The sequence below is a fragment of the Panulirus ornatus genome, chromosome 37 (genome assembly GCF_036320965.1).
Source record: "Panulirus ornatus isolate Po-2019 chromosome 37, ASM3632096v1, whole genome shotgun sequence".
NCBI classification, from domain to species: domain Eukaryota; kingdom Metazoa; phylum Arthropoda; class Malacostraca; order Decapoda; family Palinuridae; genus Panulirus; species Panulirus ornatus.
Window position 1 is genome coordinate 3,972,342 of NC_092260.1, and position 12,166 is coordinate 3,984,507.

Genomic DNA, 12,166 nt, shown 5'->3' on the forward strand with positions numbered 1-12,166 from the left:
AATGCTACATACAAATCCATTTGCTTTTCTAAGTATTTCTCACATACATTCTTCAAAGCAAACACCTGATCCACACATCCTCTACCACTTCTGAAACCACACTGCTCTTCCCCAATCTGATGCTCTGTACATGCCTTCACCCTCTCAATCAATACCCTCCCATATAATTTACCAGGAATACTCAATAAACTTATACCTCTGTAATTTGAGCACTCATTTCTATCCCCTTTGCCTATGTACAATGACACTATGCAAGCATTCCGCCAATCCTCAGGCACCTCACCATAAGTCATACATACATTAGATAACCTTACCAACCAGTCAACAATACAGTCACCCCCTTTTTTAATAAATTCCACTGCAATACCATCCAAACCCGCTGCCTTGCCAGCTTTCATCTTCTGCAAAGCTTTTACTACCTCTCCTCTGTTTACCAAATCATTCTCCCTGACCCTCTCACTTTGCACACCACCTTGACCAAAACACCCTATATCTGCCACTCTATCATCAAACACATTCAACAAACCTTCAAAATACTCACTCCATCTTTTTCTCACTTCAGCACTACTTGTTATCACCTCCCCATTAGCCCCCTTCACTGAAGTTACCATTTGTTCCCTTGACTTACATAATTTATTTACCTCCTTCCAAAACATCTTTTTATTCTCCCTAAAATTTAATGATACTCTCTCACCGCAACTCTCATTTGCCCTCTTTTTCACCTCTTGTACCTTTCTCTTGACCTCCTGCCTCTTTCTTTTATACATTTCCCAGTCATTTGCATTATTTATATTTATGTTTATTATACTTTGTCGCTGTCTCCCGCGTTAGGGAAGTAGCGCAAGGAAACAGACAAAAGATTGGCCCAACCCACTCGCATACACATGTATATACATACACATCCACACACGCACATATACATACCTATACATCTCAATGTATACATATATATACACACACGCAGACATGTACATAATTCATACTGTCTGTCCTTATTCATTCCCGTCGCCACCCCGCCACACATGAAATATCAACCCCCTCCCCCCGCATGTGTGCAAGGTAGCGCTAGGAAAAGACAACAAAGGCCACATTCGTTCACACTCAGTCTCTAGCTGTCATGTAAAATGCACCAAAACCACAGCTCCCTTTCCACATCCAGGCCCCACAAAACTTTCCATGGTTTACCCCAGACGCTTCACATGCCCTGGTTCAATCCATTGACAGCACGTCGATCTCGGTATACCACATCGTTCCAATTCACTCTATTCCTTGCACATCTTTCACCCTTCTGCATGTTCAGGCCCCAGTCACTCAAAATCTTTTTCACTCCATCTTTCCACCTACAATTTGGTCTCCCACTTCTCCTCGTTCCCTCCACCTCTGACACATATATCATCTTTGTCAATCTTTCCTCACTCATTCTCTCCATGTGAGCAAACCATTTCAAAACACCTTCTTCTGCTCTCTCAACCACACTTTTTTTATTACCATACATCTCTCTTAACCTTTCATTACTTACTCGATCAAACCACCTCACACCACATATTGTCCTCAATCATTTCATTTCAAGCGCATCCACCGTCCTCCGCACAACTCTATCTATAGCCCATGCCTCGCATATAACATTGTTGGAACCACTATTCCTTCAAACATACACATCTTTTCTTTCCAAGATAACTTTCTCAACTTCCACACATTCTTCAGCACTCCCAGAACTTTTGCCCCTTCCCCCACCCTATGATTCACTTCCGTTTCCATGGTTCCATCCACTGCCAAATCCACTCCCAGATATCTAAAACACTTCACTTCCTCCAGTTTTTCTCCATTCAAACTTACCTCCCAATTGACTTGTCCCTCAACCTTACTGTACCTAATAACTTTGCTCTTATTCACATTTACTCTCAGCTTTCTTCTTTCACACACTTTACCAAACTCAGTCACCAGCTTCTGCAGTTTCTCATCTGAATCAGCCACTAGTGCTGTATCATCAGCGAGCAACAACTGACACTTCCCATGCTTTCTCATCCACAACAGACTGCATACTTGCCCCTCATTTTAAAACTCTTGTGTTCACCTCCCTAATAACCCCATCCATAAACAAATTAAACAACCATGGAGACACCACGCACCCCTGCTGCAAACCAACGAACAACAACTGACTCAATTCCCATGCTCTCTCATCTACAACAGACTGCATACTTGGCCCTCATTCCAAAACTCCTGCATTCACCTCCCTAACAACCCCATCCATAAACAAATTAAACAACCATGGAGACATCACGCACCCCTGCCGCAAACCAACATTCACCGAGAACCAATCACTTTCCTCTCTTCCTACACGTACACATGCCTTACATCCTTGATAAAAACTTTTCACTGCTTCTAACAATTTGCCTCCCACACCATATATTCTTAATACCTCCCACAGAGCATCTCTATCAACTCTATTATATGCCTTCTCCAGATCCATAAACCTACATACAAATCCATTTGCTTTTCTAAGTATTTCTCACATACATTCTTCAAAGCAAACACCTGATCCACACATCCTCTACCACTTCTGAAACCACACTGCTCTTCCCTACTTTGATGCTCTGTACATGCCTTCACCCTCTCAATCAATACCCTCCCATATAATTTACCAGGAATACTCAACAAACATATACCTCTGTAATTAGAGCACTCACTTTTATCCTCTTTGCCTTTGTACAATGGCACTATGCAAGCATTCCACCAATCCTCAAGCACCTCACCATGAGCCATACATATGTTAAATAACCTTACCAACCAGTTAACAATACAGTCACCCCCCTATTTAATAAATTCCACTGCAATACCACCCAAACCCGCTGCCTTGCCGGCTTTCATCTTCTGCAAAGCTTTTACTACCTCTTCTCTGTTTACCAACTTATTCTCCCAAACCCTTTCACTTTGTACACCACCTTAGCCAAAACACCCTATATCTGCCACTCTATCATCAAACACATTCAACAAACCTTCAAAATACTCACTCCATCTTCTCACATCACCACTACTTGTTATCACCTCCCCATTAGCCCCCTTTACTGATGTTCCCATTTGTTTCCTCTCATCTTGCGCACTTTATTTATCTCCTTCCAAAACATCTTTTTATTCTCCCTAAAGTTTAATGATACTCTCTCACCCCAACTCTCATTTGCCCTCTTTTTCACCTCTTGCACCTTTCTCTTGACCTCCTGCCTCTTTTATACATCTCCCAGTCATTTGCACTATTTCCCTGCAAGAATCGTCCAAATGCCTATCTCTTCTCTTTCACTAATAATCTTACTTCTTCATCCCACCACTCACTACCCTTTCTAATCTGCCCGCCTCCCACTCTTCTCATGCCACAAGCATCTTTTGTGCAAGCCATCACTGCTTCCCTAAATACATCCCATTCCTCCCTCACTTCCCTTACGTCCTTTGTTCTCACCGTTTTCCATTCTGTACTCAGTCTCTCCTGGTACTTCCTCACACAATTCTCCTTCCCAAGCTCACTTACTCTCACCACTCTCTTCACCCCAACATTCTTCTTTTCTGAAAACCTTTTCAAATTTTTACCGTCGCCTCCACAAGATAATGATCAGACATCCCTCCATTTGCACCTCTCGGCACATTAACATCCAAAAGCCTCTCTTTCGCGTGCCTATCAGTTAACATGTAATCCAATAACGCTCTCTGGCCATCTCTCCTACTTACCTACATATACTTATGTATATCTCTCTTTTTAAACTTGCGTGTATCCCAAAACTTTCGCTCAGCTCTCCATTCACTCTTAGATATACATCTGCTCCTCTATAGAAAGCTTTCACACCATCCAACAGCTTTCCCCCTATACCATATATCCTTAACACATCCCACAGAGCATTCCACTCGATTCTGTCATACAACTTCTTACCCTTTGCTAAATACTTTTCCACAGTCATCCTTACTACAAAAATCTTATCGACACATCCCCTACATTTCCTAAAACCCCCTTGCTCTTCACTTGTTATGCATTCAGTCACATCCATTGCTCTATCAGTTGATATTCTTGCATACACTTTTCCTGGTATACTTAACAGACTTATTCACCTATAATTGCTACATACGCTCATAGCACATTTTCCTTTGAATAAAGGAATGATAATACCTTTCACCCAATCCTCAGACACAACCTTCTGTTTCCATGCTAAATTATATATAAGAGGCATTCAGTCTTATTACACTTTCTCCTCCATACTTCAGCATTTCAGCCATACTCTCATCCACTTCAGGTGACTGTCCTACTTTCAGCCTCATTGTTGCCTTTCTTACCTCCCTCCTTGCTATAGGCCCTTGCACTTGTATCCTTTTCCTTTCATCCTCCATACCCATGCATGTAACAACTGCTGCCTCCCCTTCTCCCACATTCATCACTTCTTCAAAATACTCTTTCCATCTTTCCATCTTTCTTTCACTTCCTCCTTCTGATTCAGCAGTTCCCCTTCCTTATTTCTCACATCAAAATTTCCACTCTTACATCCACCTTGTTCCTTTTTCACCTCTTTCCGGTATAGTTTCTTATCCGGAAATTTTTCACTTTCTTCCAAAATCTTCATCTACTCTTTCTTTGCTTTCCTCTCTCAGCTTCTTAACATTCCTCCTACATATTTTTGATTCTTTCTTTCTCCTTTGCTGAACTTCCACTGGTACATTCCTATTGAGCAATCTACCATATGTCTTTTTCTTCTCTTCCACAGCATTTCTAATTTCTTCTGTCCTCCATGTATTGCCCTTTTTATTCCCGTATCTCATTACCTTGTACCCAACTACTGATTCTACAACCTTTACTAGTATGTATTTCCTTTAACAATTTAAACACCTCATTCACACATGACAGCATTCCTATATTCACTGCACTTCCATCTAGGCTTTCAGTTACCTTCCTTTCATACTCCTCCCTGTATTTTTCCTGATTAATCTCGCTTGCCAACACTTTTACCTCTCCTTACACCATTCCTCCACTTCTCCCTGATCCTTATTCCCACAAGAATTGCAAAGTAGTCAGAGTCTCCAAAGAATCCTCTCATGACTCTAGCATCCAGCACAGCCTTTCTTAATCATTCATCTACTGCCACGTAGTCAATCAAAGAATTTTGCTCTTCTCTTCCATCAGTCCTCATCCATGTATATCTATGGATCATCTTGTGCTGAAAAAAGGTGTTTGCAAGGAATAAACACCTCTCAGCACAAATATCCACAAGATAGCTTCTATTCTCATTTACTCCTGGCACTCCCCATTTAACAACTTTCTCACCAATTCCATCACATCCCTCATTTGCATTCATATCACCCAATACTACCACATTTCTTTCATTCTCAAAACCTTTTATATAGTTTTTCAAATTCCTCCAGAAAAGCTTATTTCATCCATACCTCTACAGTCTTCATATTCACAGGTGCATATACCCATGCATGTTTCTTAATCCCACTCTTTCCTTTTACCCACGCAATTCTTGATCCATTCCATCCATGCTCTGAAACACTCTCCAGTACTCTTGGTGATAGCAGAGTTTATGGCTGGAGCTAGTGGAAAGTGATTCTCCCTATTCAGATATCGGTGTGTTGATATTTTCTACTATGATAGAATCTTGTTCATGTTTCTGCTAAACAATCATAAAGTCTTTCATCAACCTTGAATGTATGTGCAGAGGCCTATGAACTAGACCTTCTGTTATTTTCTTATGAAGTTTATCCTTAATTTCTCAATGGCTACAACATTTTTTACTACAGGATTCAAATTATCTTTAACAAGGAGAAAGATACCACTGCCTACTTTGTTTTCCTCATCCCTATCAAAAAGTGTAACTTGAAGTAGAGTATCAGTGAGAAAATCTCAATAATTGATATATAACCAAGATTTGATAACGGCAATCACTTCATAATTTCCATCTAACAATTTGTTTTAATGTTGTAATTTCATTGAGTTTACGTCAAGCATTAACATAAGATATTTTTAGATAAAACCTATTTCAAGGAGTGCTTATGGAGGGGGATGGGTCTTCTCCTCATGGTTGCATTTTTTAACCAAAGCACACATATAGACTCACTAAGGAGCATGTCAGACATGCAGCTCTAACTCATTCATTATTGTTTACATTCATACTCATTTTATTAATGATTTTTCTTTTTCTTTCATTTCTTTCCCACACATTCACCATTTCCCCCATTAGTGAGGTAGTGTTAAGAATAGAGGATTCAGCCCTAGAGGGAAAATCCTTTCATGGCCCCCTTCTCTGTTCCTTCCTCTGGAAAAGTATAAACTGGAGGGGAGGATTTCCAGCCCACTGCTCCCTCCCCTTTTAGTTGCCTTCTGTGACATGCAAGGAATAAGGAATATCTTGAATATCTTTTCACTTTAAATCATTATATTTGTATTGTTCCTTTTGTTGTATTTATATTTGTTTACACATTCTTATTTACCAATATATCACTGTTTCCTTTTAGTTTCTCTTTCAAGTATTTTGAAAAAGCTATATTTTATAACCAATTTTGTTCATTTCTCAGTTTCATTTATGACTTTACTTAGCCTGTGTATTATTCTTCAGTAGAGCAGTGGTCTAGAACTGCACCAACAATGACCAGATTTTTATACTGTAGTTCTAGAGAGAGGAGAGAGGAGGAGAATCCACAAGTCCCTATTTCTCATTACTCTTATCTGTGAGATGTTGAATGAGTGTGATTCAAGCCATTTCATCTCAACAGTCTCTTACATTTTTTTCAAGAGCTAAATATTATTATTTCTCACTGGAAGAAGTGGGATATTTATCACAGTTTCTGTATGGCAGACACTTTAAACATCTGTTGCCTGTGTGGATTCTATAATTAACCCCTTTGGAGATCATCTTTCTGTCTCTCCAGATTTTATCTGATGGCGAGAAAATTTGCCACCCATATCAAATGCCTTATCCTGAATTCCTTATATCTTGTCCCATAGTTTTGAAAAGGTGGACCTCAACTCATGCTTATATGAGAGTTTCTCATTGTTTTTAAAGGGCTGTGGAACTCTGGCTGTACTTTGATACACAGTTACCTGAGCCTGGATCTGTAGAGCCCTACATTGTGTACCACTTGTGGGGTCAGACAGGCATTGCTGACTAGTTTATTAGAACATCAAGTTTGAAAATTCTTCATCAGCCTCATTCAAAAAATGTTCTCATTTGCCACATGCATTGGCTGAGTGGAAGAAAATTAGTTTGGACTCATGACTTAGCTATTTCTTCCTACAGATTGATTCCAATTGAGCAAACCTTTATATTCAATCCATTCTTCCTTCCCCTCTTTACTTTTTTATTATATGTCCTGTGGTGTAATTTGAGGTTGTGTAGGGATTAAGGGTTTGGATATGTTTGGCAAATAATGGATTTGAGCTCATGCCATAAGCTTTTTGCTTAAAAGGAAATGCTGGCTTGTGGTGGTTTGCACATTGACCCTGTTCTTAAGGGCTGATTGTGAAATCTACCATTAAGATATTACTTGGATTTACAAAATCTTTCTCAAAGATTGTGGGATTTTCTCGTATCTCTTGCTCATTGGCCCCTTCTATAGGAAGAAATAGCTTTAACAAGTTCAGATTCCATGCAATGGTACTGCTCAAAACCAGTTGGTCTGATTTTCTGTAATTGATTATCTTATTGCTTAAGTTGCACTTACAGTACAGTATATTATTTTTGCATTTTCTCTCATTTTGTTATTATCCAAAAAAATTTATCAAATCATGTTCCTCTAGCTCTGTATTTATCTTAATATTTATCTCTAATTGCATTTTGTATTTGATTCATGCTCTTTAGAAAATGTAATCAAGAAGCAGGATGTTTAACATTTTCCTCATGAAAATGTTTTCTTCAAAGCACCAAGTAGTTGAAACAAAGATCAAGTCATTCATATTAAATTTCTGTATTATTTGAGTGAATTTGTTGATTCTCCTGTTTCTTGCATTCCTGCATTATCAAGCAGAATGATTAATATCATTCTTGTGTAGTCAGTAATGCAGATATCAATAAAGCAGTGGCATTTGTTTTATATTTTCATAGTAATATTTGCCTGGAAGCTTAGCTCTCCATCACTCCTGCCCAGAGTTGTGGGTAATTACCCACAACTACTCACTAAAAAGTATGGGCTCTGCGAGTGATGGCAATGAGCAGAAGGTTAATACCATACAAATGCTGTCTGTATTCCATCTGCAGTGTAATGACATGTATCCCTCTCCATTGTTGCCATGCATTGTTGCTTTGTTGCCGTATTTATTTTCTCTTTCTTCACTTGTTCTTCTCTTCCCCTCCCCAGTAGCTCAGCGTTGACAGTGGAAACATGGGGAAAAAGTAAGTTATTCTGTGTGTCACCTTTTCTCACATACACAAGGTATTAGTTGACAAGAAAGCTCACCGGGAGGAATGAAGACATGCATGGTTATTTTTATTTGGCTTTCTTGCATATCATGCTTCCACAGGACAACTAGTAGTTAGATATTATCATTACATATGTCCACTGTTCATTGAATAATATAGTTTTATGTGTACATTGATCAGTACAGTGTGTTCACAGTCTTTTGGTATTAAGAGTCAGTTTTCAGAAAATGTAATTCAGGTAAGGTATATTATTTATGGGAGTTTTATGAATGCATTTTTGTTGGAATATGAAAGGATTGTACGTTATTTATTTCTGAATACATCATCTTGTTCAGTCACTGCTGATTCATCCGAATTGCAGAATGATTTTTTCTATACTGTCCTGAGAAATGATGAAAATTAAGATGCAGAAAATTTTACAGTAATAAGATTTTTTGTAATGTAAATATCACAGTGTGGCCAGTAATGTTGTGCTGTCACCTGTCATAAGCTATCCTGAATCATCATATGGAACAGGGTACCCAGCAAAATCAGTTTGGAATGGTTTCCATTACACATAGACTGATTTTTGGTCCACAAGCAATGACTTGTGAAAGATTAAGATGGTGAGACATTTCATTTGATTATTGTATTGTGTTACCATCAAACAGAAATAGATTTTTAGTGATATAAAGATTTTGTTAGGTCATTATGTATGGATTATACTGATGACGTAATAGGAGATAAAAGGAATATGATCCTTATGATCATGTGAAAAATATGCTCAGACAAACTGTATGAGCAGCATTCCTTTTTTTCCCAGATTTTTATAAGATACTCTGACTGTTGATACAAAAAGACTTTGAACTGTCTGTAGAATATGTATATGAAATCTTGGAAACTTACAATAGGTGCAATAGAAAGACTTTGATATATTAAATGAAATAATGATTAGGCTTTTGTTGTAGCTGCTGTTTTTATGGAAGTATGATTGTTTTGTTAATGATAACATTTTTATGTGCTTAGACATCATGTGTACTAATATCTGATGTATATGCACAACTTAGAGTACATAAAAATGGTAAACCACAAACATGTACAAGATGGCTTTAAACAAACCTGCTTTGCAAACCATATTCGTTATAGTGTAGATTTAGCCATAATAGACTTAGACTAGTTTACTAATAATAATGAATTTAGCTGCATAATAATGGTTCAGTTTTGTTTTTTATACCTGCATTTCTTTTGCTCATTATTCATATAAATCAGAAAAATAACAGGAGTAAAGTGTAATACTAATTTTTTTTCTAACAAATTTTGGCCATGATTTGGTTTTATGATGCTAGAGTTAAACAGAAATAATAGGTTTTGGGTTACTTTCTTTTGTACATGATTGAAGCTAACATATAACATTAAATTGTCATAAAATATCCAAATTGGGATAAAGTGATTGCTTTTTGGAGAATTTACTAACAGTTATGGTGATGTCCACCTCATGTATGGTGTGTGTTCCATACAAATTTCATATTGCTTGAATGTAAGAAGTTCATTTTGAAGATTAAATTGAAAATAGTAGTACAGTTAATGGATTTTGCTATAGATAGATATTTGGACCTGAGTGATCAGTGCCCTAAAGATTTAAAACCCATCGATTTCATACATGATAATTGTACTGTGATAAAGTTAAATCACTGTAAATGAAATGCTCCACCCAAAACATTACTGAAGATTTACAATTTCTTTAATTTTCTTCCTAACCATGAATGGCTACAGCAGTAAGAAAATGGATGGTGGAGGACATGCAACTTCTCCCGATGAGGAACCACCCAGGGATCCTGGTGTAGCCCAGCACCACTCATACACCAATGAGGACCTGGAAGGGCATCGTGCTCACTCCATTTATGTAGGAGTTCATGTCCCAGGAACTTACCGTCGCCGCTCCCGACACCATCGTCACCGTCATCACCACCACAAGAGTTCATCAAAGGATGGCACTGAGAACCGCCCTGGTAAGTTCCCTTTTAACATGACCATAATTCCTTGTTGATACACCCATGGCAGTGGTATGTGTAATGGTATATAGTGATAGAAACCATAGGAAACTTGTAAAGGAGGCTTTAAGTACACTTTTTTCATGGTTCATTATTCTCAGACATATTTTGCTTTATGTTATGTGATTTATTGCTTATTAGATGATATAAAACTTTTTCTTAGTAAAAAACATTGAAGACAAAATTATACCAACCCTGACTTATGCATGTGAAACATGGATGTCAAATGTAATGTACAGTTCTAGGATTCATGCTGTTGAAATGAGTCCTTTGATGATTTCTCATAGCATTAAATGGGATGGCAAAGGAAATGTAAAACATTTTGGAAATGTGGGATGTTAGAGAAGAATTCATGGGCTGTGGTGTTAGAGACTGATATAACAGAAGTTCCTTGAAGTGGTTTGGTCATGTAGAGAGTATACAGGATGATAGATTTTTAAAGAAAGTATACACTGAGGTAAAAGGAAGTAGAATGAATGGAAAACTGTTGGTGTCTTGGGAGGAAATGTAAGGGAATGCATATGGGAGTGGACCCATGAAGTTGCGAGGGGGATAGAGCATGCTAGGGAGGTAGACAGAAAAATGCAGATAGGAAATTACGTGAGGAAAGATGGTATATGGCTTTCTTTATGTTTTTGTTATAGAGCTCATGGCATGTCAAACACTAGCTTTAGTAACGACCATGTATGCATTATGTAAACTGACCTCAGTTATGTGTTATTCTGAAAACAAGATTTGAAATTTTTGGGGAAAGAGTGGTTTGGGAATGTCATGGGAGTAAAGTCAGGGGTTAGTGAGAGGAAGAGAGCAAGGGAAGGAGTAGCACTACTCCTGAAACAGGAGTGGTGGGAGTATGTGATAGAGTGTAAGAATGTAAATTCTAGATTGATATGGGTAAAACTGAAAGTTGATGGAGAGAGATGGGTGATTATTGGTGCATATGCACCTGGGCATGAGAAGAAAGATCATGAGAGGCAAATGTTTTGGGAGCAGCTGAATGAGTGTGTTAGTGGTTTTGATGCACAAGACCGGGTCATAGTGATGGGTGATTTGAATGCAAAGGTGAGTAATGTGGCAGTTGAGGGAATAATTGGTATACATGGGGTGTTCAGTGTTGTAAATGGAAATGGTGAAGAGCTTTTAGATTTATGTTCTAAAAAAGGACTGGTGATTGGGAATACCTGGTTTAAAAAGTGAGATATACATAAGTATATGTATGTAAGTAGGAGAGATGGCCAGAGAGCGTTATTGGATTACATGTTAATTGATAGGCGTGCGAAAGAGAGACTTTTGGATGTTAATGTGCTGAGAGGTGCAACTGGAGGGATGTCTGATCATTATCTTGTGGAGGCGAAGGTGAAGATTTGTATGGGCTTTCAGAAAAGAAGAGACAATGTTGGGGTGAAGAGAGTGGTGAGAGTAAGTGAGCTTGGGAAGGAGACTTGTGTGAGGAAGTACCAGGAGAGACTGAGTACAGAATGGAAAAAGGTGAGAACAAAGGAGGTAAGGGGAGTGGGGGAGGAATGGGATGTATTTAGGGAAACAGTGATGGCTTGCGCAAAAGATGTTTGAGGCATGAGAAACGTGGGAGGTGGGTTGATTAGAAAGGGTAGTGAGTGGCGGGATGAAGAAGTAAGATTATTAGTGAAAGAGAAGAGAGAGGCATTTGGACGATTTTTGCAGGCAAATAATGCAAATGAGTGGGAGATGTATAAAAGAAAGAGGCATGAGGTCAAGAGAAAGGTGCAA

The 12,166-nt window shown here is 38.4% G+C and overlaps 1 protein-coding gene across 33 annotated transcripts in view; it reads left to right on the forward strand.

Moving 5' to 3' along the window:
• Nucleotides 1–12,166, forward strand: part of Ndae1 (Na[+]-driven anion exchanger 1) — a 680,061-nt gene that overhangs the window by 110,742 nt on the left and 557,153 nt on the right. For 15 of the 33 annotated variants that reach the window (XM_071683718.1, XM_071683724.1, XM_071683696.1 and 12 more), the window contains exons 3-4: nt 8,326–8,360; nt 10,140–10,375. In XM_071683718.1, the coding sequence (XP_071539819.1) occupies nt 8,350–8,360; nt 10,140–10,375 (247 nt within the window). In that variant the 5' untranslated portion in view covers nt 8,326–8,349. The remainder of the gene's footprint in view (nt 1–8,325; nt 8,361–10,139; nt 10,376–12,166) is intronic. The other 18 variants (XM_071683699.1, XM_071683711.1, XM_071683726.1 and 15 more) reach the window with 5 other exon arrangements.